This window comes from Amblyraja radiata, chromosome 11 (assembly GCF_010909765.2).
Source record: "Amblyraja radiata isolate CabotCenter1 chromosome 11, sAmbRad1.1.pri, whole genome shotgun sequence".
In the NCBI taxonomy this organism is placed as follows: domain Eukaryota; kingdom Metazoa; phylum Chordata; class Chondrichthyes; order Rajiformes; family Rajidae; genus Amblyraja; species Amblyraja radiata.
In genome coordinates this window covers 56,731,104-56,758,464 of record NC_045966.1, presented here as the reverse complement: position 1 = coordinate 56,758,464, position 27,361 = coordinate 56,731,104, and the positions used below count along the sequence as shown (strand labels likewise).

General features: G+C 44.3%; 1 protein-coding gene across 2 annotated transcripts in view; it reads left to right on the top strand.

The window, feature by feature from the left end:
* The window catches only part of adam19 (ADAM metallopeptidase domain 19), a 157,962-nt gene that overhangs the window by 118,889 nt on the left and 11,712 nt on the right, over window positions 1–27,361 (top strand). For both annotated transcript variants that reach the window (XM_033029967.1, XM_033029968.1), the window contains 6 exons: window positions 7,458–7,547; window positions 9,211–9,406; window positions 14,668–14,776; window positions 21,073–21,277; window positions 22,363–22,440; window positions 26,708–26,816. In XM_033029967.1, the coding sequence (XP_032885858.1) occupies window positions 7,458–7,547; window positions 9,211–9,406; window positions 14,668–14,776; window positions 21,073–21,277; window positions 22,363–22,440; window positions 26,708–26,816 (787 nt within the window). The remainder of the gene's footprint in view (window positions 1–7,457; window positions 7,548–9,210; window positions 9,407–14,667; window positions 14,777–21,072; window positions 21,278–22,362; window positions 22,441–26,707; window positions 26,817–27,361) is intronic.

The following is a 27,361-nucleotide window of genomic DNA, read 5'->3' as shown; positions in this document are numbered from 1 at the left end:
CATATACCTATCCAATTTATTTTTAAATGATAAAATCGAACCTGCCTCCACCACTTCCACTGAAAGCTCATTCCACACAGCCACCACTCTCTGAGTAAAGAAGTTCCCCCTCATGTTACTCCTAAACTTCTGTCCCTTAATTCTCAAGTCATGTCCTCTTGTTTGAATCTTCCCTACTCTCAATGGGAAAAGCTTATCCACATCAACTCTGTCTATCCCTCTCATCATTTTAAAGACCTCTATCAAGTCCCCCCTTAACCTTCTGCGCTCCAAAGAATAAAGACCTAACTTGTTCAACCTTTCCCTGTAACTTAGTTGCTGAAACCCAATTAACCTGCAAACCTGTATGTCTTTGGAATGTGTGAGAAAACTGGATATCACAGAGAAAACCCATGCAGGTCACGGAGCGAACATGCAAACTCCGTACAGACAAGCTCCCGTAATTAGGATCGAACCTGGGTCTTGGGCGCTGTAAGGCAGAAACTCTACCGCTGCTCCCCCGTGTTAACAAGCAGTGCAAGCTGTTTGTCAGAAGGTCAATCCTCAATTCTTCCAGTCAGAGACTGTGTCACAGAAATATAGGCTGATACTTGGTCAAGCATTGGAAAAGTGCAACACTTGCAGAGGTACTGCCTTCCAGATAAGGCGTTAAACTAGTGGATATAAAACACAAGTGAAAGCAATGTGCTGACAATGAGCAGGAGAATTCTCCCTGTCTGATATTTGTCATCAACCAACATTACCAAAATAGGTTGGACATGATTTCATTTTCACTTGTGAAATATTACTCAAGTAAATTGATAGTGGCAAAAATTCTGGAGAAACTCAGCGGGTGAGGCAGCATCTATGGAGCGAAGGAATAAGTGACGTTTCGGGTCGAGACCCTTCTTCAGACTGAGGATCTGAGCTATAGGGGAGGTTGATCAGGCTAGGACTTTATTCCTTAAAGTGCAGGAAGATGAGGGGTGACTTATAGAGGTGTACAAAATCATGAGAGGAATAGATAGAGTAGAAGCAGTCTCTTGCCCAGAGTAGGAGAATCGGGAACCACTGCACATAGGAATAAGGTGAGGGGGGCAAATATTTATTGGGAACCTGAGGGGTAACTTTTTCACACATAGGGTGGCAGGTGTATGGAACGAGCTTCCGGAAGAGGTAGTTGAGGCAGGTACTATTGCTATGCTTAAGAAACATATATAGGACATGGATAGGACAAGTTTAGAAGGATATGGGCCAAACACAGGCATGTGCGACTAGAGTTGACGGGACATGTTGGCCGGAATGGGCAAGTTGGGCCAAAGGACCTGTTTCCACGCTGTATGACTATGACCATTAAACACTTTCAAGACGACTTTTAATCACTTAGACAATTAATAAAGGAACAATTATTGGAAAGATTTTAGATAGAATTTTTAAACTATTAAATTTATCGGAAACTTTTTTCAAATTATTAGACCTGTTGGAAGGTTTTCACAGCTGCTTTCTTTTGTTCAAATCAAGAATGCCACTTGATTTATGTTAACGGCACAGGATATTTCAGTCCAAATGAGTGTTGCAGTGATAGTGCCTAAGCCTCAGTAACTAAATTTCAATCCTGACATTTGGTGCTCTCTGTGTGGAGTTTTCAGTTCTCCCTGTGACTGCCTGGGATTTCCCCTGGGTGATCCAGTTTTCTTCCACACTCCAAATTCATGTAAATTGGTGCAACAAATTATCTCTATTGTGGGTAGACAAAAAATGCTGGAGAAGCTCAGCGAGTGAGGCAGCATCTATGGAGAAAAAGAGTAGGCGACGTTTTGGGTCAAGACCCTTATTCAGCCGAGGGGGAGGGCGGGAAAAAGAAAAGTAGAGGCGTAGACAGTAGGTTACTGGGAGAGCTGGGAAGGGGGAGGGGAAGGAGAGAGAAAGCAAGGACTGCCTGAAATTAGAGAAGTCGATGTTCATACCGCTGGGGTGTAAACTACCCAAGCGAAATATGATGTGTTGTTCCTCCAATTTACACTGGGCCTCACTCCAGCAATGGAGGAGGCCCAGGACAGAAAGGTCAGATTCAGATGGGAGGGGTAGTTGAAGTGCTGGGCAACTGTGGTGTCGGGTGTTAGGAGAATCGTGGTAGAGTTGTGTCGGAATGAACTGCAGATGTTGGTTTACACCAAAGAAAGACACAGGATGCTGGAGTAACTCAGCGGGACAGGCAGCATCTCTGGATAGAAGGAATGGGTGACTTATCGGGTCGAAGCACCTCAACTCGAAACGTCACCCATTCCATCTATCCACAGATGCTGCCTGTCCTGCTGAGTTACTCCAGCATTTTGTGTCTATTGTGGTGGAGTTGATGCGAGCATTAGAGATGTTACCAGGAATGGAGTGGAAATGGCGTTGTGGAAATTACATGAGGACCTGGCACACATTTGATTAACTGAATAGCCTCCTTCTTTGTCTAAAGAAAATCTGAGAAACATTGAAAGGATTTTGTTCCATATCCTTCTGTCATGTTGAGCTCTGTGCAGAATCCAACATTTGGAAACATCCTGCTGCCTAGTGGTGAATTGTTGTCAGCACATCTAACTTGCATATCTCAACATTGCTGCCAGTTGTTGGGATAATAATATTGTGTTTTCCTGTTATCATCCTACAAAATCCAGACCTCTGTATTTTGGGTAGTGTTCATTTATATTTGTGGATTATTATTGTCAAATTGGTGATGTTTCCAATCCAAGAGCATACTGAAGTCATTAATGCACTGGAATGAATTATAAAGGATTAATCTCTAATCTATTTTACTTCTCAGTTTCTAGTTCGACAGCCATTATAAAAGAGTGCAAAATGTAGTATAGTGTTACAGCTACAGAGAAAGTGCAGATTAAAGAAAAGTGCAAAGGTGCAATGAGATAGGTTGGTAGATTGGGACTTCACCCTTAATTTATGAGAGGACCACGTACTTTTAAGCTTTTGTATCTTCTGCCCAATTGGGAGAAGGGAGAAAAGGTAATGACCCCTGGGTGCAATTGATCTTTGATTAAGTTGGCTGCTTTCCCAAGACAGCATAATGTTGAGATAGAGTTAATGAGTGGGGGTGGGGGGGTGGGGCTATGTGATTTGACTGGACTACATCCGCATTTCTCCACAATATTCTGCATTGTAAGAAATGCCCATTTGCAGGCGGTTAGGTTTTCAGGTACAGCTGTGAAGTGCTGGCCACATCATTTGTAGCAGGAAGCAAATGGTAATAACAAAAGGCAGCATCATATTTCAGATGAATATCCTTTGACTTACTTTCTAAAATCTATTCATGTTTTTTGATTCAGAATCCTGGGGGCAATTTGCAAGAGGATTATGCACCTTCTGTGTTGATTGAACTTGGTTGTGTTATGTTGTCTGTCCTCTTCTGGAGAGGAGAATGGTAGACAAGTGGTGGCCCTCTGTTTAATGAGCTAAATTATTTGGGGTTGAAATTTATATAACCAAATTTTCTCTCAATTCCTTCTTGAAACAATTCTGGGTTTACTGAGAGCCAACACGTTAACTGACACCCTTAAGGTGGGTGTGCATTCAGCAAGGCTTTTTAACTTGAATTGCCGTAGCTTTGGTAGGGGAAGAACTGAGAGCTCAGGGAAATGGCTCCTCCAAGGAATGTGTGGGATTTCTTCCAGACTTGCAACAGGAGAGCAGAGGAATTCCAGCCATAGTTCACCTCCGTTAGTTTTGCATGATGCACATGTGAATATGATGAAGACATTCAGATACCGTATCTGAAATTGGAAACAATCTAAGGATAATTCCCATTGAAGGGTTAGGAGCAACTGGTTACGACCTTTCCTGCCACTCTCTGTTGACATGTTCAGGTGCTGCCGAGCCAGTAGACTGTGCTTTCAAGTCCCATTGCAGAGACTTGAACACAAAATCTAGGCTGCCAAGCTAATGCACTACCAAGGGAATACTGTAAAGTCAAAAATGCAGCCTTAGAAATCAATGTTCAACTAAGTGCAATAATAATGACTCCATGGCACTACTGAGAAAAGAGCAAGGTCTTCTCTCTGGTTTTTTGATCAATGTTTATTCTTCACCAATGTCAATAAAAGAGAACTATCCAGTAATACCTCTCTCTGTGACTTTCCTGCGCACAGATTAAATGGTGTATTTGTGTGGCAATAGTGGCCACACTTAATTGATGATGGCACATTAGGTTATCTCTATGCTCTGAATGAAGCACTGCAAATGGAAGTTATTTTCCTTTTTTTTCATGCAATTTAAATACAGTTTTTTTTCCCGATAAATGTGTGCCTCTTATAATGCTCCAGTGATACGTTGGTTTCATCAATATTTCTTCAAATTTTACAAATCAATGCTGGTGACCGTGACTGCTGGCTCTCTTTCACTTGTTGGAAATAGGGGGGAGTTTTTGCCTCCTTGCTCTTGGTTCTTGGTTCTTGGTTCTTGGGTCCTCCAAAATATTCCACCTGGAATTTAAACTGGAGGTGGTGAAGGGAGGGATTAAGCCAGAAAGGGTATAAAGAACACACACACTATAGAATTTAACATAAAACATCCCCACACAGCAGAATCAAAGTTCCCCACTGTGTGGGAAGGCACCAAAGTCAGTCTCTTCCTCCACTGTTCCCCGTGGTCAGGGCCTCCCCGTGCCCTCCGCAGTTGCAGCTACGGGCGGCCCGATGTCCAGGACCGCTCGCCGGGGTGATACGATGTTGTTCAGCGCCGCCCGCGTTGGAAGCTCTCCGCACCAGAGCTCCACGATGTTGGCTCCATGGCTGATAGAGCATTAGAACAGGAGAAAGCAGAGCAGGAATAAGCCGATTATCTCCTTCAGTCTGCTGTGCCATTCAGTGAGATTGTGGCTGATCCAATATTGCCCTGAATCCTGTGCAGTTCTTATGCATTTTAGTTCAACAATCTGTCATGTTTTGACTTGAATATATCGAAGACTTTACATCCACACCTGTCTGGGGTAGAACATCCCAGAGTCATAACCTTTGCAATTGAATTTCACTGAACCTTAATTGGTACATGTGACAATAAACTGACCTTTGAACCTTTTAAGAGAAGAAATTCTTCCTCATTACTGTCTCAAATCGATGACCTCTTTTTGTGAAACTGTTCTAGGTACAGCAATAGGGGAAACATCATCTTGGCATTCAGCAACTGTGGAGGGAAATGGATGGGTGGCATTTCTTGTTGGACTCTTCCCAACCTGAATGGACCTGCTGAGTTCCTCCAGCGTCTTTTTTTTAACTCAAGACTCCAGCATCTGCAGTCTCCTGTCTTTCAGCATTCATCCTGTAAATCCTTTTAGAATCTTCATTGTTATCATGGTAAAAAAATAATTACTGGTTAAAAACACTAAATATGGTGTTTAGCAGTAACAAGGAGCTGAATTCTGCCTTTGAGGTTCTGTGCCATTGACATCATCTTATTTTTTTCTAAACTTGTTCATCAATCACATCTCTTCAATCATAATTCATCAAAAAATATAATCAAACCCCAAACTCTGTGAAACAAAAGTTCACATTCCAACAAAGCCCCTTCACCGTAAAATCAAGCAGAACAATTAATTAACCTTTATAACCATATAACCATATAACAATTACAGCACGGAAACAGGCCATCTCGATCCTTCTAGTCCGTGCCGAACACGTATTCTCCCCTAGTCCCATATACCTGCGCTCAGACCATAACCCTCCATTCCTTTCCCGTCCATATAACTATCCAATTTATTTTTAAATGATAAAAACGAACCTGCCTCCATCACCTTCACTGGAAGCTCATTCCACACAGCCACCACTCTCTGAGTAAAGAAGTTCCCCCTCATGTTACCCCTAAACTTCTGTCCCTTAATTCTCAAGTCATGTCCCCTTCTTTGAATCTTCCCTACTCTCAGTGGGAAAAGCTTATCCACGTCAACTCTGTCTATCCCTCTCATCATTTTAAAGACCTCTATCAAGTCCCCCCTTAACCTTCTGCGTTCCAAAGAATAAAGCCCTAACTTGTTCAACCTTTCTCTGTAACTTAGTTGCTGAAACCCAGGCAACATTCTAGTAAATCTCCTCTGTACTTTCTCTATTTTGTTGACATCCTTCCTATAATTAGGCGACCAAAATTGTACCCCACACTCCAGAATTGGCCTCACCAATGCCTTGTACAATTTTAACATTACATCCCAACTTCTATACTCAATGCTCTGATTTATAAAGGCCAGCACACCAAAAGCTTTCTTTACCACCCTATCTACAGGAGATTCCACTTTCAGGGAACTGTGCACAGTTATTCCCAGATCCCTCTGTTCACCTGCATTCTTCAATTCCCTACCATTTACCATGTACGTCCTATTTTGATTTGTCCTGCCAAGATGTAGCACCTCACACTTATCAGCATTAAACTCCATCTGCCATCTTTCAGTCCACTCTTCCAACTGGCATAAATCTCTCTGTAGACTTTGAAAATCTACTTCATTATCCACAACCCCACCTATCTTAGTATCATCTGCATACTTACTAATCCAATTTACCACACCATCATCCAGATCATTGATGTACATGACAAACAACAGTGGACCCAACACAGATCCCTGTGGCACCCCACTAGTCACTGGCCTCCAACCTGACAAACAACCATCCACCATTACTCTCTGGCATCTCCCATTCAGCCACTGTTGAATCCATCTTGCTACTCCACCATTAATACCCAACCATTGAACCTTCTTAACCAACCTTCCATGAGGAACCTTGTCAAAGGCCTTACTGAAGTCCATATATACAACATCCACTGCTTTACCCTCGTCAATTTCCCTAGTAACCTCTTAAAAAAATTCAAGAAGATTAGTCAAACATGACCTTCCAGGCACAAATCCATGTTGACTGTTCCTAATCAGACCCTGTTTATCCAGATGCTTATATATATTATCTCTAAGTATCCTTTCCATTAATTTGCCCTCCACTGACGTCAAACTAACAGGTCTATAATTGCTAGGTTTACTCTTAGACCCCTTTTTAAACAATGGAACAACATGCGCAGTACGCCAATCCTCCGGCACTATTCCCGTTTCTAATGACATTTGAAATATTTCTGTCATAGCCCCTGCTATTTCTACACTAACTTCCCTCAATGGGAATATCCTGTCCGGACCTGGAGACTTATCCACTTTTATATTTCTCAAATTTCATATAATTTCATGAAAATAACATTTAAAAAAATTCTTGGAAAAATGAGAGTGAATGAGAACAATGGCAGAGGTGCAGATGGAGACCCCACTGAGGGAGTGTAGACATTGATTTATGATGAGAATATGGAGATGTTTTAATGTTTTTAATGTTAATTTCATGTCATTATTTCAAGATTGATGACAAATCTCTCTAATCTTTGTGGTTTTTGTATGCAATATATGTTCAAAGTGTGCACTATTACTGATTTTCTTCCTACCTTGACCTGTTTTTATTTTTCAGGAATGCACAAACATTTGTTGTAATGCCAATAACTGCACTCTGAAGATTAATGCAGAATGTGCTCATGGGGTCTGCTGTCATAACTGCAAGGTTAGAGACCATTTTCGTCAATTCAATCGCTTCTAATATGTTCAAATAGCCAACAACTCCCTTTAGACGGACATTTGCAAGGTTGCTATAAAAACGGAACAGTATTTTGATGAGGAGAGGAATCTGCAGTGCTTGTATTGAGGGACTGAGAGTCAGTGTAGCTCCTTGTGTCAGTGGAAACTCCTGGATGCAATAATTTAGCATGGTTACAAAGGTGAGCAGTCTCTAACATGTTAAAGTAATGCAAAGAGCAGAAAAAACTGTTATTTTCCTCACATTTTAACCTTTTTGACATAGGCAGGTTGAATACTGAACTACAGTTTCCAAAACTTACTGATGGTTTCCATACGCTAATGGGACCCGGAAAGTGATGTTTCTCCAGGTTCGTCACTACTGTTCAATAAGGACCTCATAAAATAGAGCGTGCAGAGGCATGTAGATGAATCTACTGTAGATGCCTTCATTGGCCAGGGCATTGAGTCTAAGAGTGAGGAAGTCATGTTGCAGCTTTATAAAATTTGGTTAGGCCACATTTGGAATATTGTCTGCAGTTTTGCCCGTCCCATTACAGGAAGGATGTGGAGGCTTTGGAGAGGGTGCAGAAGAGGTTTACCAGAATGCTGCCTGGTTTAGAGGCCATTAGCCATAAGAAGAAGTTGAATTTCAGTAGGACTTTCATATGAGGAAAGACTGGATAGACTCGGCTTGTACTCGCTAGAATTTAGAAGATTGAGGGGGAGATCTTTTAGAAACTTGCAAAATTCTTAAGGGGTTGGACAGGCTAGATGCAGGAAGATTATTCCCGATGTTGGGGAAGTCCAGAACAAGGGGTCACAGTTTAAGGATAAGAGGGAAGTCTTTTAGGACCGAGATGAGAAAATCATTTTTACACAGAGAGTGGTGAATCTGTGGAATTCTCTGCCACAGAAGGTAGTTGAGGCCAGTTCATTGGCTATATTTAAGAGGGAGTTAGTTGTGGCTAAAGGGATCAGGGGTATGGAGAGAAAGCAGGTACAGGATACTGAGTTGGATGATCAGCCTACTCCTGCAGCTATTTTCTATGTTTCTATGAATAGTTTTCTCTGGTGTGTTTGAGGCTGGGGAAAGACCTGATAGAAGTATGTCAAATTATGAGAGGCATAGTTAGTGTAGACAGTTAGAACTTGTCCCAAGAGTGGATATTCAAAGACTTCAGGGCATTGCTTTAAATTTGAGAGGAAAATTTAAAGAGGTTGTGCGGAAAGGTTTTTATACAGAGTGTGGTGGGTGCCTGGAATGTATTGCCAGTTGAAGTGGTGTAAACCTAGACAAGAGTGATATTGAAGAGGTTTTTAGATAGACACCTGGATATAGAGGGCATGAAGGGAGATAGATTATGTGCACGCAGAGGAAGGTAGACAAAAATGCTGGAGAAACTCAGTAGGTGAGGCAGCATCTATGGAGCGAAGGAATGGGTGACGTTTTGGGTCGAGACCCTTCTTCAGACTGGGGAGTTCAGTTTATCGGCACCATGTTTGGCACAGACATTGTGAACAATAGGGCCTGTTCCTGTTCCTGAAAAATTCTATGTTTTATGTACCTTTTGTTAAAATCGATCACTGACTTCCATTAGTGAAACAAGATAGCTGATACTTATGTTCTGGTGAATTTTCCCTTCCTCCAGTTGAAGAGCCCTGGCACGGTCTGCAGGAAGTCATCTGGAGCCTGTGACTTACCCGAGCACTGCTCCGGCAACTCTGAGTTTTGTCCAGCCAACTTTTACCAGATGGATGGGGTCAGCTGCGATGGAGGTCAGGCCTATTGCTACAATGGGATGTGCTTGACTTATGAAAGCCAGTGTGTGCTGCTCTGGGGACCTGGTAAGATCTAAAAGTTCCGGTGACCCTGGAATCTGTTTTGCCAGACTGTTTGATTTTTACAATAAGTAAGTAAGTTTATTGGCCATGTATTCACATACAAGGAATTTGCCTTTGTGCTCCGCCCACAAGTAACAACATGACATACAGTGACAGTTTCGAATGACTCAGAAAACACTAAACATTAATAATAATAATAAGACATTAATGATAAAACACCATTGATCAAGCATGTGAACCAACAAAATACCAGATCAAAGGGAGGCTACAGATTTTTGGCTGTTGAGTAGAGCAACTACTCATGGATAAAAACTGTTTTTATGTCTGGCTGCGGCAGCTTTGACAATCCGGAGTCGCCTTCCAGAGGGAAGTGATTCAAAGAGTTTGTGGCCAGGGTGAGAGGAGTCAGAGATGATCTTGCCCGCTCGTTTCCTGGCCCTTGCAGTGTACAGTTCATCAATGGAGGGAAGGTTGCAGCCAATAATCTTCTCTGCTGATCGGACGATGTAAGCATGTTTTGGAATAGCGGGAGGTGGTGGTGTTAGATTGGAGTTGGTTGAAAAATGAGCCGCGGTCCCATAATTGGCTGTAGACCTAAAGACCTATAGTCCCCGTTGGAAGGGATGTGTAGTGAATGCCTAATGTAACAATGAAAGGACTTACAGAGACTTCTCTAACCAAGTAACCCTTACTCTCCCTCTCACTCTCCCTCTCTCTCTCCATCCCTCCCCATCCTAGTTCTCCATCTTTCTGTTCACCTGATTACATTTTACTGATTGGCACCTTCCCCTCCACTAACAATGATCCATTCTACATTTACCTTGAGCTTCATCCCCTTTGATCTCTCGTTTTCACACCTTCCATATCTCTATGTCTCCCCCCTTCCCATGACACTCAGTCTGAAGAAGGGTCTCGACCCGAAACGTCACACATTCCTTCTATCCAGAGATGCTTCCTGTCCTGCTGAGTTACTCCAGTATTTTGTGTCTATCTTCAATGAAAGGACTTAAATTTGTGAAGCCACATTCACAGCCAAAGGATTTCCTGAAGGGCTCTACAGCCAAAAGACGGGCATTTGTTATAAACTGGGCAACTATGATACTTACTTTGTACACAGCAAGCTTCCAGCAGTAACGATTGCTGGCAGTTTGCTGTGCACATTATCTTCTACAAAGAACAGATGACCACTTTGTTGGAGACACAAGCAACTGCAGATGTTAGAATCCTCAGCAACAAACAAAGTGCTGGAGGAACTCAGTGGGTCAGGCAGCATCTGTGGAGGGAATTGACGTTTTGGGTAGGGACGCTTCTTTGGAGTCTGAAGAAAGGTCCTTACATGAAACGCCCTGTATCTATTTCCCTCCACAGAAACTGCCTCAATCTGCTGAGTTCTTCCAGCACTTTGTTTTTTGCTCATTACCACTTCATTTGTGGGAGATATTGACTTGAAGACTAACATTGTCCAGGGCAAACAATGGAACAAAAAAGGAACTCACCAGTTCTACCATGCCTAGTCATGAATGGTGGTGAAATATTAAACCATATATATGAGGATAGGCCTCCTAGAACAACTTCCCCCACAATTATGGCAGAGTCCAGTATACAAGGAGGAGTCTCCTAGAACAGCCCCGTCCTCAATGATGGCAAGCCCAGCATATGAGTGCCAGAGAGAAAGCTGAACCATGTTCAGTCAGGGTGAATAGGGAGGCATCTGAGCTTTGTTCTGACATCCTCACCCCCGCAGAAGGCGGACTCCAGCCAATTTGATTCACAACATGTGATATCAAGAAATGGCGAAGAGCGATAGATACAACGTGGGCTACAGGAACTCTTGATTGGTAAGGGCGTTAAAGGTTAAAATTAGAAGCATAGAAAATAGGTGTGGGTGTAAGCCATTTGGCCGTTCGAGTCAGCACCGCCATTCAATATTATCATGGCTGATCATCCAAAATCAGTACCCCATTCCTGCTTTCTCCCCATATCCCTTGATTCCGTTATTCCCTAAGAGCTAAATTGAACTCTGTCTTGGATACATCAAGGTTATGCTGAAAAGGCTGGGGAATGGGGTTGAGAGGGAAAAATAGATCAGCGATGATCAAATGGCAGGACAGAGCCGATGGGCCAAATGGCCTAATTATGGTCCAGGACAACATCCCAGCTGGAGGTCCGAAGACCTGCATTACAGAACCATCGCACTAGGCCAAGCTGTTCCAGTACAGTTACAAAACTACCCAATAATATGGGAAATAGCTCAGTTCTGTCAGTGCAGAAAAAGTCAATCCACATATAATGCGGCTAGCTGTTGTGACTGTGACTCGGGCATTGGAGACTGAAGCTTGATTCAACAAAATCAGGTCTACCGGAGAATCTATTTTTCCTGTCCTGACACGAAACAGTACAATGATGTTTATACTATTTCAATACAGAGACACAACAATATCACATGTTTAAACGATAAAGTTTTATTCTTAATGTTTTAATGTTTTATGTTTCATTCTTAATGGTTTACTGCATGTCGTGCGAGTGGAGCACCAAGGCAAATTCCTTGTATGTGTACATACTTGGCCAATAAACTTATTCATAATTGTCATAAACTTCATAAAATGATTAACTACAGTTTCAAATGGTGGCTTGTAGAGCTCCTGCCGCAGAGTGCCAGAGACCTGGATTCAATGCTGACCTCAGATGGTGTCTATGTGGAGTTTATAAATTCTCCCTGTCATCATGTTGGTTTTCTCCAGGTATTCTGGTTTCCCCCTGCATCCTAAAGACGTGGGAATAGGTATGCTAATTGGCCATAGTAACTTGTTTGTAGTTGAGCAATAGAATCTGGGGGGAACTCATGTCAATATGTAGAGAATAAAAAATGGGATTAGATTAGTGTAGGATTAGTTAAATGGGTGGTTGATGGTCAGTGTGGACTTGGTGGGTCGAGGGCCTGTTTCCATAATGTATCTCTCCAACTCAAATAAAGTTTAACATTTGGAATATAGACAGGTAACCCTGCAGAATTATATATTTATAATAGGAGCACCGCCGGTCTGGCAGAAACCCTTTTGAATATTCAATTATCAGTGGCTGGTCTGAGCAGTTCTGACCACAAGGCAATAGACACCCAACATATACTGCTTTAGTTACAGTGTTGAGGGAAGTTTCCCTAAATATACAAACAGCCAGAATATTGAGTGACAAAACTGGCTTCCAGAACTGTGTATTAAGAGGCACGAAGGTACCTGCAATGATGTGTTGATAGAGGAGATGACAACTTAATGCTATCCCTGAGGGTTTCAACGAGAGATGATTACCATGGACATTCATGTTCTCAATTTATGTTCTCAAGAACCTGTTGTTCTCAATGGTACCGTATCAGAATGTCCCACATCCAATTATTAGTTTCATCGGCCTTAAAATATCAGATGTTAAATTGTTTTTTATTGTTGAAGACTGGTTTGAAATAACCAGCTTTTCACATAATTCCATAAATCACGAATAATCTCTTGTAGCAACTATGCTCAATTAGTCAACCCTCACTCATCAGCAAGCGATGGAAGTGTAAATCCTGGCTAAAACAGAGCAGTAATAGCACCAAAATCTAGTAAAGGACTCATGTATTGTTAGGCCATTAGGTCAAGTGATGTACTCTGCAGAAATAAGACAAGCTGCAGAATGGTGCCAGTAAGTCTAGGGTCCAAATCAGTGTTTCAGCTTCAACTGACAGAATGAATGAGATTTCTGCAGAGGACCTCCAAGGAAGTGTAAAATGCTTTGATAAGATTGGATTACTGCAAAAGCATTGCATATTGTAAATAATGTTGCTAGACAGTTACCCTGCTGTTTGTTGATTGGCCAAAGTGTTGAGACCTGGCAGGTTTGTTTGAATTCCAGGGTAAATGTTGCATTATTCAAGTTAAGTTAGCTTCCTCTAGAAGCTTCTCCTGCAACAATGTATGGGAGATTCTGTTATTTTGTTGGGGAACTGTCAAGAATGTACTGTTGCTAATTAATGGGTTTTATTGGATTGTAAAGAGACCACCCCTATGTAGTTCGGCCCCTCAAGGTTCAGGGACCTATAAAAGGCAGCCCCCACGAGGTCCTTTGTTGATCTTCTGGAAGAGTGCTTGGGACTGCATGAATTTTTGGAGTGTTTCTGCTTGCATGAGGCTGAAGGGCTTGGCCAGGCAGATTCAAGGATCAAACCCACGGTGGTTTAAGTATTGTATAGGGGAATTTGTTGTGCTATCCAAAAATAAAGATTAGTTGTCCCGTGCTTGACTCAGTGCTTTTTGACTGAACTAGACTGGGGGGTAAGCTTGAGAAGAGCTTATTTACAGAAGTTGCTGTTGACAGTACTATCAAGCAAGACTTACCGATTATCTACGCATTCCTGGTGGAGTTTGGGTATTGCCTGGACTGTGCAGCTCCAAACCTCACCACAACCTTGGTCTGAATATGGACCAAAGATTTGAATCCCAGAAATGAGATGAGAGTGACTGGCCTTGATTCTAAGACAACATGTGTAGGATCAGGACACCCAAGTAAAACTGAGGTCAATGGGAACCAAAGGCAAACACTCCAGTGGTTTCTAGTTCTACCTTGCAGAAAGGTAGATTGTTGTGGCTGTCAGATGTTAGCTATTCTTGCCCTACAGGAGTTTCTAAGGGCAATTTCTCAGTCCCAATCATCTTTAAAAGCTACTTCAGTAAACTTCCTTCCGTCATAAGGCCAGAATTGGGAATATTTACTGATGGCTGCACAGTGTTCAGTTCCAGTTGCAACTCCTCAGAGAATGGAGAAAAGTTGCTTGAGGAACTCAGTGGGTCAGGCAGCATCTATGGAGATGAAGGAATGGTCGACGTTTCGAGTCAATACCCTGCATTGGGAATTTACCTCCATAGATGCTGCCTGACCTGCTGAGCACTTTGTTTTCTGCTCCAGATCCCAGCATCTGTTGTATCTTGCACCTCCTGTGTAGTGAAGCTGCCCAAGCCAACAAGCAGTAAGTTTGTGGTGAGCATTTCCCAGGCTACAAATGATTCCAGCATCAAATGGTTCTTGTGGAGATACCATTCTGACATTTATTGGTTTTGCTTCAATATTTTGGTGGATTTTATTAGTTCAAGAAAATTGTCGACTGTTGCAAGTTAGGTTCAACTTACTGCCTCCTGCTCATTGAGAGTTCCCCAATGTTTAGTGTTTCTACTTGTGAGGCAGGTTCGTGTTTGTAGATTGACAGTGTACCTCTGACCTATTCTCTGCTGTTTCAGGGGCTCGAGTTGCTCCAGCACAATGCTTCGAGAAGGTGAATGATGCCGGCGACACATATGGCAACTGTGGCAAAGATCACCGGGGAAGTTACCGCAAGTGTGAAGCCAGGTACAAAGGCCAGCTGCCATCTCTGGGGCGGCACGGTGGCGCAGCGGTAGAGTTGCCGCCTAATGGGCCTGTCCCTCTTACGCGATTTATTTTGGAGACTTGGTGGCACCCGTCATAGTCACAGCAGGTCGCTGAAAATTTTCAACATGTTGAAAATCCAGCGCCGACCAGAACAAGATACGACTCTTTGGGCAACTACTGCATACAGGCTTCACCCAGGGACATGTTGCCAGAGTGTCGCCTGTATGGTCGTGAATAGTCTCCTTAGTCAGCCAAAGAGTCGTAGCGTCTTTCTGGTCGCCGCTGAATTTTCATTATGTTGAACATTTTCGGCGACCTGCAATGACCTATAATGGGTGCCGGCAGTCGCGGAAAAAGTCGTGTAAGTGGGACAGGCCCATTACAGTGCTTGCAGCGCCAGAGACCCAGATTCGATCCTGACTAAGGGTGCTGTCTGTATGGAGTTTGTACGTTCTACCCTTGACCGCACGGGTTTTCTCCAGGTGCTCTGGTTTCCTCCCACACTCCAAAGACCTTCAGGCTTGTAGGTTAATGGGCTTGGTAAATTATCACTAGTGTGTGTAGGATAGTGTTAATGTGCGGGGATCGCTGGTCGGTGCGGAGTCGGTGGGCCGAAGGGTCTGTTTCCATGTTGTATTTTGATCAAATAGAGTTGCTGGTTTAGTTAACAAGTGTAGGAATGAACTGCAGATGCTGGTATAAATCAATGCCAGCACCTGGTTGGTGGCATGCTGTGTGTACCACATTTACTTAATGAAAATGGTGACTATCAAACTTTATTGGCTGTGAATCTTTTGGGATATGTTAAGATTGTGAAAGTATGTAAATAAAGATCGTTTCTTCCACTTTTGCAAATGGTACAAAAGGGTGAAGGCAGATAACGAGTGGAAATAAGCAAATGTTTTGTACATCTCTGGTTTTTCTTTGAAGTCCAAGGTTGAAAATATTGTGGTTAGTCTATTTGTCACTGATTGGCAATTTCACAACCACCGCCCACCACACCCATTTCCGTGCTCCTCACCTCTCACCCCCCACCCTCTTTTCCGTTCAACCCCCAGCCTTTATCCTCCCCTTCATCAGCTGAATCAAATAGAGACGTTGTTGCTGATTTACACAAAATGCTGGAGTGGTTCAAGCAGCATCTCTGGAGAGAAGGAATGGGTGACGTTTCGGGTCGAGACCCTTCTTCAGCAGTTCCGGATTTACGTATAAGCTAAACAAGCTATAGCTTAGGGCCCTCAAGTTCTAGGGGGCCCCCTGAAAAAATTTCAATTTAACAATTACTTTGATAAAATACATATTTTATCAAGTGCAAATGGCTTCAGATATCTATTAGGTCCAAAAAATCATATAGTATATTAAACACAAAAAACAGCGACAATTTGTCGCCGACATAGGACATCTGGACATATAAATGAGATTAGTTTACAAACTTAAAGCACACGGCATTGGGGGTTCAGTATTGATGTGGATAGAGAACTGGCTGGCAAACAGGAAGCAAAGAGTAGGAGTAAACGGGTCCTTTTCACAATGGCAGGCAGTGACTAGTGGGGTACCGCAAGGCTCAGTGCTGGGACCCCAGCTATTTACAATATATATTAATGATCTGGATGAGGGAATTGAAGGCAATATCTCCAAGTTTGCGGATGACACTAAGCTGGGGGGCAGTGTTAGCTGTGAGGAGGATGCTAGGAGACTGCAAGGTGACTTGGATAGGCTGGGTGAGTGGGCAAATGTTTGGCAGATGCAGTATAATGTGGATAAATGTGAGGTTATCCATTTTGGTGGCAAAAACAGGAAAGCAGACTATTATCTAAATGGTGGCCGACTAGGAAAAGGGGAGATGCAGCGAGACCTGGGTGTCATGGTACACCAGTCATTGAAAGTGGGCATGCAGGTGCAGCAGGCAGTGAAGAAAGCGAATGGTATGTTAGCTTTCATAGCAAAAGAATTTGAGTATAGGAGCAGGGAGGTTCTACTGCAGTTGTACAGGGTCTTGGTGAGACCACACCTGGAGTATTGTGTACTGTTTTGGTCTCCAAATCTGAGGAAGGACATTATTGCCATAGAGGGAGTGCAGAGAAGGTTCACCAGACTGATTCCTGGGATGTCAGGACTGTCTTATGAAGAAAGACTGGATAGACTTGGTTTATACTCTCTAGAATTTTGGAGATTGAGAGGGGATCTTATAGAAACTTACAAAATTCTTAAGGGGTTGGACAGGCTAGATGCAGGAAGATTGCTCCCGATGTTGGGGAAGTCCAGGACAAGGGGTCACAGCTTAAGGATAAGGGGGAAATCCTTTAAAACCGAGATGAGAAGAACTTTTTTCACACAGAGAGTGGTGAATCTCTGGAACTCCCTGCCACAGAGGGTAGTCGAGGCCAGTTCATTGGCTATATTTAAGAGGGAGTTAGATGTGGCCCTTGTGGCTAAGGGGATCAGAGGGTATGGAGAGAAGGCAGGTACGGGATACTGAGTTGGATGATCAGCCATGATCATATTGAATGGCGGTGCAGGCTCGAAGGGCCGAATGGCCCACTCCTGCACCTAATTTCTATGTTTCTATAAAGGGCCCCATTATCTCAAATAGCTTAGGGCCTCATCAAATCTAAATCCGGCCCTGTTCTTCAGACTGATGTCAGGGGAGGGGGTGGGACAAAGATAGAATGTAGTCGGAGAACTGGGAAGGGGGAGGGGATGGAGAGAGAAAGCAAGGGCTATCTGAAGTTAGAGAAGTCAATGTTCATACCGCTGGGCTGTAAACTACCCAAGCAAAATATGAGGTGCTGTTCCTCCAATTTGCGCTGGGCCTCACTTTGACAATGGAGGAGGCCCAGGACAGAAAGGTCAGTTTGGGAATGGGAGGGGGAGTTATAATGCTGAGTCACCAGGAGATCAGGTTGGTTAAGACAGACTGAACGGTGGTGTTCAACCAAACGATGCACTTGGTCTCGCCGATGTAGAGAAGTTGACACCTGGAACAGCGGATGCAGTAGATGAGGTTGGAGGAGGTGCAAGTGAACCTCTGCCTCACCTGGAAAGACTGTTTGGGTCCTTGGATGGAGTCGAGGGGGAAATGAGAAGAAATGGGCGACGTTTCAGGTCGAGACCCTTCTTCAGACTGATGTCGGGGAGGGGGCGGGACAAAGATAGAATGTAGTTGGACACAGTAAGACTAGTGGGAGAACTGGGAAGGGGGAGGGGATGTAGAGAGAAAGCAAGGGCTATTTGAAGTTAGAGAAGTTAATGTTTTGGCATTTTGTGTAAACCAAACATCTCTATTTGATTCAGCTGATGAAGGGGAGGACAAAGGCTGGGGGTTGAACGGAAAAGAGGGTGGGGGTGAGGGGTGAGGAGCACGGAAATTGCCAATCAGTGACAAATAGACTAACCACAATATTTTCAACCTTGGACTTTAAAGAAAAACCAGAGATGCACAAAACAGATTTGCTTACTTCCACTTGTTATCTGCTTGATTAACTTCACCCTTTTGTATCATTTGCAAAAGTGGAAGAAACGATCTTTATTTACATACTTCCACAATCTTAACGTATCCCAAAAGATTCAGCAGCCAATAAAGTTTGATAGTCACCATTTCTATTAAGTAAATGTGGTACACACAGCAAGCCACCAGGGCTGGCATTGATCAGATTATCGGTACTCTGTTCAGTGATGGCTGAAGGAGAAATATTAATTAGGTGCTAAGAAGAGCAATGCTACAGGTCTTGATTATCTACGTGAGATGGCAGATACGGCTATGGTTTAACGTCGCAATTTGCAAGATAGTACTTGGACAACGTAGGACTTTCTTGTTGCTAGGTGGGACTGATAGCTGATAATCTTTTAATTATATCTTGGGAGAAGACCATCTCATGACCTTCTGACTTAAATATGCGAGTTAGTATTAAATTACACCGACACCAGACCATATTAGTGCAGGTGACCTCCTCGCAACAGCCGTTAGGGTTATGAATCCTAATTTTTGCAAAATTTACAAATCTTCATCCCAAAATTTGACATACTGACTAAAATTTGTTCTTATGTAATTTATGAGGAAATAAAAGTAAAAAGATCAACACAATTTTGTTTACCACATGTGTGTTTAGAATTGTGCAGAGATGGCAGTGCTTTGCCTTGAACATTGGGATATGACAATGTTTTAGGATTGCAACGCTGCCCCTCCCTGTAATGCCATGGCTGCCTGTATATTTAACAAAGCAGGCCCATGGGGTAATGAATCCTCTAACTGCTGTTCAATAATTAACCTTGCATTATGGGATCTTGCGACAGGAGTCAATGTGCATGGAAATAGCATCCCCTCTCTACCTTCTAATCACTCCTCCTGTAGTTATATATCATTTAATCCTCCCTACCTTCCCAGATTTCACTACTCACCTACACAACAGGATCAATCTTACAGATGCACCAGAGAAAGCATTTTATCAGGATGCATCACTGCTTGGTTTGGGAACAGCTCCATCCAGGACCGTAAGAAATTGCAGCGAATTGTGGGCGCAGCCCAGAACATCAAAGGTTTCAAAGGTCTTTTATTGTCACGTGTACCAATTAAGGTACAGTGATATTCAAATTACTATACAGTCATACTAAAAAAAAGCACCAAGACACATAACTTCATAAAAGTTAACATAAACATCTACCACAGCCGATTCCTCACTGTGATGGAAGACAATAAAGTCTAATCTTCTTCCCTCTTTATTTTCGTGCGGTCCGGGCAGTCGAACCATCGAAGCCCCCGCAGCCGGCGATCGAAGCCCCCGCGTCGGGGCAATCGAAGCCCCCGCTACGGGGCGATCGTAGCTCCCGCGTCGGTGGGGTCAAAGCTCCTGCAGCTTGGAACTCCCGAAGTCGGTCCCTAACCAGGGACTGCGAGCTCCATGATGTTAAAGTCCGCAAGCTCCCGCGGTTGGAGCTCTGAGGTCGATCCCTGGCAAAGGGATCGCCAGCTCCACGATGTTTAGTTCCGCAGGCTCCTGCGGTTGGAGCTTCCAAGGCTGTTCCCAGCAGAGGCCGCCAACTCCACGATGTTAGGCCGCAGTGCGGACGGAGATACGATATGGAAAACAATCGCATATTCGTCCAGGATAGAGATATTTTAAAAGTTTCCCGCAACCCCCTCCCCACCCATCTCCCACGTAAAACAAGCTAAAGAACACTAAACCATACATTTAACAGATATTATGAAACAAGAAAGAAGGAAGGAACAGACAGACTGTTGGCGAGGCGGCCATTCACACCAACCGACCACCCTTCTATTGATTCCATTTCTACCTCACGCTACCTCAGCAAGGCCAGCAACATAATGAAGGACGAGTTGCACCCTGGCCAATCCCTCTTCTCCTCTCCCCTTTCTGGGAAAAGGTATAGATAGAAGTGTGAAAACGCACACCACCAGATTCTGGGACAGTTTCTTCCCAGCTGTTATCAGGCAACTGAATCATCCTGCCACACACAGTGCAGTGGTGAACTACTATGTACTTATTCCCTTATCATGTATCTTTACACTGCGATGGATTGATTGTGATCATGTATTGTCTTTCTGCTGACTGGTTAGCACGCAGCAATAAGCCTTACACTGTACCTCGTTACACGTGACACTAAACTAAACTGATCTTCGTAACTGAAGTGACCTTATCAACTAGCATATCTTTGGGATATGGGATTGAAACCAGAGCATCAGGGGGAAACACTACATCCATGGGGAGAATGTGCAAATTCCAGCTAAACTCCCAAGAACATCTGGAGGGAAGAAACAGCGGGAGGGAAAAAGAGAGAGGCGGGGAGAAAATGAGAGTAAGAATGTGAAAAAAGAGAAAGAAGAAGAAAGACAGCAGGATGAAATGACAATGGAGAAGAGAGCAGGAGCGTGAATGGAGACGAGAGAGATGGGGAAAATGATGGGATGGAGGAAAATTGAAAGAGAACGATTCAGAGAAGATAAAGAAGATGCTGGAGGAAATGGTGAACACCAACAGAAAGACAGAGGAGTGAAGTCTGGCACAAAATGCCCAGCTAAGAATTATGCTTTAATTGAACAGTCTTTTAAAGAATGCTTCCACTTTCTCACAGTTTATGAATCTAAAGTGACAGGTTGGATATTTGGCATCACACACATTCTCTTGTGTGTAACTAAGTTCAGTACCACTTTGGCTGGACAGACTTGGTGGGCCGAAGGGCCTGTTTCCGTGTTATAATACTCAAGGACTTATCAACCCCCGCGCTAACGCTTATTTGTTTTTCTATTGTACTTAAAGGAATGCCAAGTGTGGGAAAATACAGTGTCAGAGTTATGCGAAGAAGCCTCTTGAGGCAAATGCTGTCCCCATAGACACCACGATTACTGTGAATGGGAGGATGGTGCAATGCAGGGGCACCCACGTGTACACAACTCCTGAGCTGGAAGGTGACATGCTGGATCCAGGACTTGTCATGACTGGAACAAAATGTACCGAAAACCATGTAAGTTACTCTGCCCAGGAATAATAGCTTGAGGTTGCCAAACACATTAACTCCCCCTCCCATTCCCACACTGACCTTTCTGTCCTGGGCCGCCTCCACTGTCAGAGTGAGGCCCAATGCAAATTGGAGGAACAGCACCTCCCAGTTACAACCCAGCGATATGAATCTTGGGCAGCTTACAACCCAGCGATATGAATATTGAGTAGACATCGGTATGAAAATTGATTTTGGTAATTTTAAGTTACCGTTGCATTCCCTCTCTCTCCGTTCTTCCCCAACCCTAGTCGTCCTCCTAGTTTCACTATCATCCTGTTTAGGTTCACAGTCACTGCGTCACTCCAGGGAAAACAGACCCAGACCATCCAATTTCTCCAAGTAGGTGCAGCGTTACTGGAATGGACAACCCGACGAGTGATGGAAGCAGAGTCACTGAAAGCATTAAACATGTGTCTAGATTAATTCAGGTCAGGTCAGGGGGAGTCCCCCCCCGCCACGGGTACCATGTAATCCCGTGCTACCCGCTCCATGGTTGGATAGTCGGCGACTAAACCGTTCCCCCCACCTGGTTTGCCAGGTGAGGAGGGGGCTGTGGACCCCCAGCAGGACCAAAAACAAGACCCGTCAAAGGGCGGATGAGCTCCTAGCGAGCCGACGGCCATCCACACTACAGTAGAAGTTGCGATTACTGTTGTACATAACATTGTAAGGAATGATGATAAAGCACACACACACCAAAATACTATACATCCAGCGGCGGATGTCCGCAGGAACTGGAGGACAGAGATGTGTGGTGCGTCCGTCACCGTTCCCGTCGGAAACCAGCACCACTGCGTCGTTAATGTTTTCAACGATGATGATGAATTAATACATAAATTATCTTGGGCATAAAAAGCAACTGGCCAAGTACAGGAGGATGGGTTTGATATGAATGGGCATCCAGTGGTCTGTGCGATGGGCTGAATGGCCTCTTTCCCTGCTGTATAACTCTATGATGTGCCTGGGTGGGGGGAGTTCCAAGATTTTAATATGGTCCATGCAAGAACAAATGGCCATTTCCGTTTGATGAATGGTTCTTTCTTCAACAGATCTGCTTTGAGGGCCAGTGTCAGAGTGCTGTGTTCCTGGCAGCTGATGAGTGTGCTGCGAAATGTCACAGCCACGGGGTAGGTGTGAAACACATCGAGATTTAACCAACGAACTTCCCCGCAAACGGTAAATTACGTTCCACTATTGAGCTTAACTGATGATTGAAACATCAGTTGCACCCACATTCGCTGGCGTGCTTCAGGATCCTGTGACTTGGAGTGAGCTAATTACCTGCCCCTGACTAAGTAGTCAAGTCAAGTCACTTTTATTTCTCTAGCCCATTTATAAAACAACTCTTGTTGGCCAAAGTGCTTTACATTGGTGGAGGTACTAACATTATACAACATTGGTTCATAGATTAAGTACATACATAAATACATACATATAGCCCTCCCTCAGAGGACGTCAAGAAAGGCTTGAGAGTAAAGATGAGTTTTCAGTCTCGACTTAAAGGAGTCGATGGAGGGGGCAGTTCTGATGGGAAGAAGGATGCTGTTCCACAGTCTAGGAGCTGCAACCGCAAAGGCGCGGTCACCCCTGAGCTTAAGTAGTGAAACATCTACCTTGACGTAGTTACAACACCATCCAAGCTGGCTCCTACTTCCCCCTTATTCCCCATGTCACGTCATGTGGAGGCAAGAAGGGATCACCTGGAATAATTGAGTGCATGGACATAATCTCGCTGGACATCAACAATAATTCCTGGATATAATCTTACTGGACATCAACAAGGCAATCAATGGCCAATGTGCTGTTTCCTCCACTCTTATAAAAGACCAACTAATGCAACTGCTTCTACCCTGCTAGCAGACAGACAAAACTGCATTTTAGAGAGGAAAATGCATAACAGGCTCTTGCAGGCCATGTTTGAATTCATCACTTCCGGCTGTTTGCCCTCCACAGCCTCCAACCTAATCATTTCCCAGCCCCGCACAGCCCGGTTCTACCTTCTCCACAAAATCCACAAACACAACTGCCCTGGCAGACCCATTGTTTCTGCCTGCTCCTGGCCCACTGAAATAATTTCCATGCACCTAAACCCCATCTTATCTCCTTGGTCCAATCTCTCCCGACCTTTATCCAGGACACCTCACAAGCTCTTCGTCTCTTTAATGTCTTCCGTTTTCCAGGCCCACATTCCCTCATTGTTACTCGGGACGTTCAGTCACTCTACACCTCCATCCCCCACCAGGAAGGCCTTGAAGCCCTTTGTTTCTTCATCAACCTCGGTACCAGCCAATTTTCCTCCACTAACACTTTCCTCCACCCAGTGGAGCTGTTCCTCGCTCTCAACAACTTCTCTTTCGACTCCACTCACTTCCTCCAAATCAAAGGCACCCACAAGGGCCCCAGCTATGCCTGTCTTTGCGTAAAGTATGTCAAACAATCCTTGTTCCAGATGTACACTGACCCTATCCCCAAACTCTATCTCTGCGACATTGACGACTGCCTCAGGGCTACCTCCTGCACCCATGCAGGACTTCATTAACTTTGTTACCAATATCCATCCTGCACAAATTCTCCATCACCTCCCTCCCCTTTCTTGATCTCACCATCTTGATCACAGTAGATAGATTATTGACTGACATCTATTATAAACCGACTGACTCCCACAACTATCTGGACTACACTTCTTCCCACCCTGCATCCTGCTAAGACTCCATCCCCTACTCCCAATTCCTCTGTCTCTGCCGCATCTGTGCCCAAGAAGTGAGGTGTTCCATACCAGGACATCCAAGATGTCCTTGTTCCTTAGGGAAAGGGGGTTCCTATCATTTATCATAGATGAGGCTCTCACATGTGTCCCCTCGATATTCCATAGCTCCGGCCTTGACCCCCCCTCCCCCCAGTCACAACAGAGACAGTCACCATAGTCCTCACCTTTCACCCCATCAGCTGTCGCACACAGCACATAATCCTCAGATATTTTAGGTACCTCTAACGGGTTCCCACCACTAGTCATATCTTCCCATCTTCACCACTTTCCGCAGAGACCATTCCCTCCGCCACACCCTGATTAACTCATCCCTTCCCACCCAAACCACCCCCTCCCCAGTTACCTTCCTCTGCAACTGCAGGAGATGCAACACCTGTCCCAATAGCTCCTCCCTCGACTGTCCAGGGATCTCGACAGTCATTACAGGTGAGGCACCTCCTCCAACCTCATCTGCTGTATCTGTTGTTCAGAGTGTGGACTCCACTATAATGGCGAGACCAAGGGCAGAATGGGCGATCGTTTCACTGAACACCTTCGCTCAGTCCACCTTGGTCTACACGATTTCCCTGGTTGTCAAACATGTTAACTCCCCTGCCCATTCTCATATTGACCTTTCTGTCCTGGGCCTCCTCCACTCTCAGAGAGAGGCCACGCACAAAATGGAGAAACAACACCTCATATTTCACTTGGGCAGCTTATAACTTGGCAGTGTGTTTATTGATTTATCTAATTTCCAGTAACCCATGCATTTCCTCTCTCTGTGTCCCTCGCCCACCCTAGTCATCCTGCCCAGTTTAACTCGCCTTGGTGAGTTTCACTGTCTGTATAACTTGGTATCACCTATCCCACAGCCAACAATGGTCCATTGTTGGCTCCAAGGCTAATGCTGCCGGTGGCTCTGATTTGTTCTGTGCCTTTTCATACCTCTGACTCTCACCCAAAGAAGGGTCTCAACCCAAACCATCACCTTTTGTTTTCTCCAGAGATGCTGAGTTACTCCAGCATTTTGTGTCTATCTTTAGCACAAATATTAGTTCAGCAATCTTTATAATGGACTTCGAAGAGAAACATGGATGCAGTCACTGGTGATTTTTTTAAATATATGTAAATGAGGATCGCTTTATGAAAATAGCATTTTGGAATATAGAATATGAATAAAACGTTCAACTAACATCAGTTAAACGTGCAAATGACAGAGTAACAATGATTGAGAACTGTGTGCCACACAAAGTGAGATCGGTATTTATTCCAGAGACTCAGAATTGTAAATTAAATGTTGGTGAGGGTTGGACAAGGATATTTCCAAGAGATCAGTGAAAGACTGATGCTAGAGTTAGCTATCTGAGGGGGTGCATAAGTTGTCCTAAAGCATTCATTTAACTATGCCTACCTTCACTGTAGAGGCCAAGTGAGTGGATATTTTTAAGGCAGAGATGGATAGATTATTGATCAGCACATGTGACACAGGTTATGGGGAGAAGGCAGGAGAATGGGATTAGGATGGAGAGATAGATCAGCCATGATTGAATGGCGGAGTAGACTTGATGGGCCGAATGGCCTAAAGGGCCTGTCCCACTTTCCCGAGTTATTCATGAATTCTCCCGAGTTATTCACAAATTCTCCCGAGTTTTCAAACTCGCAGAATGTTCGTAACGAGTCTGTAGGAGGCTGTAGGAGTCCGTGGATATATTGTAGCGGCTTGTTATGCCAGCCGTAGGTACTCGGGGCATCAGGTAAGTCGGGACGTTTTTTCAGCCTGATGAAAAATGTCCACGAGTACAAAAATAGCCCCGAGTATCTACAGCTGACATATCGAGCCGCTACGATATATCCACGGACTCCTACTGCCTCCTATGGACTTGTTGCGAACATTCTGCGAGTTTGAAAACTCGGGTGAATTCGTGAATAACTCGGGAGAATTCGTGAATAACTCGGGGAAAGTGGGACAGGCCCTTAATTCTATTCCTTTCACTTTTGACCTTATGACATGTATCAGTTTCACACCAAACTTTACTCTCTGATGTTTCATTTTTTAAATATTAAATATCAGATTCATAACTTCTGTATTTTCTTCATTATTAATCTCTCATTATAAACACAGGTCATCCAGTGAGCAAATAGCTGCAATTACATTTTCTCACCCAGTTTAATACTTTTAAGAATGTCTTCCTTTGGTACCTGTCTGGAATGTTGCATGGTTTCCACAGGGTTAAACATTTCCATTGCATAGCTCGATGACCCTCCAACTCAAACTGAAGTCAGAGTCTACAGTGATTCAATATTGAGAAAAGTATCTAATCACAATTATTAGTTTGCCAGGGAGGTGGATGAAGGCATAGTCATGGAGGTAAGTATCAAGAAGGCAGTTGAAGGCAGAGATAACTGGTCGGGAGGAGTAAATACCAAAGCATGAAGCTATAAACTTTGTAAAGACTGGAGGAGTTGTATAAACCTTGGAACACACAGGAGCCCAGCCTGAGGGGGTAGAGGTGATCTTGGAGGGGAGAGCGAAGGGAAGGGCAAGCTGCAGGAGGAATGACAGAGTCGTTGAATTAGACAGATCCCGTGCAGCTCCTCTGATAGACAAACTGTGTTTAAAATGACAGCTTTTTCATCTCTTGACCCAGGTCTGTAACAACAACCGCAATTGCCACTGTGAGCCTGGCTGGGCGCCACCCTTCTGTGACAACTCAGGCCATGGAGGCAGCGTGGATGGTGGAGTTGGAAGGCCCAACTGTAAGTAAAGAATGAGTGTTCAAAAGGGAACTGCAGATGCTGGAATATCGAAGGTACACACAATTGCTGGGGAAACTCAGCGGGTGCAGCAGCATCTATGGAGCGAAGGAAATAGGCGACGTTTCGGGCCGAAACCCTTCTTCAGACTGATGGGGGGTGGGGAAAGAAAGAAGGAAAAGGGGAGGAGGAGGAGGAGCCCGAGGGCGGGCGGATGGGAGGGTGGGAGGAGACAGCTAGAGGGTTAAGGAAGGGGAGGAGACAGCACGGGCTAGCCAAATTGGGAGAATTCAATGTTAATGCCATAAGGACGCAAGGACCCCAGACGGAATATGAGGTGCTGTTCCTCCAATTTCCGCTGTTGCTCGCTCTGGCAATGGAGGAGACCCAGGACAGAGAGGTCGGATTGGGAATGGGAGGGGGAGTTGAAGTGCTGAGCCACCGGGAGGTCAGGTAGGTTATTGCGGACTGAGCGGAGGTGTTCGGCGAAACGATCGCCCAACCTACGCTTGGTCTCACCGATGTAAATCAGCTGACATCTAGAGCAG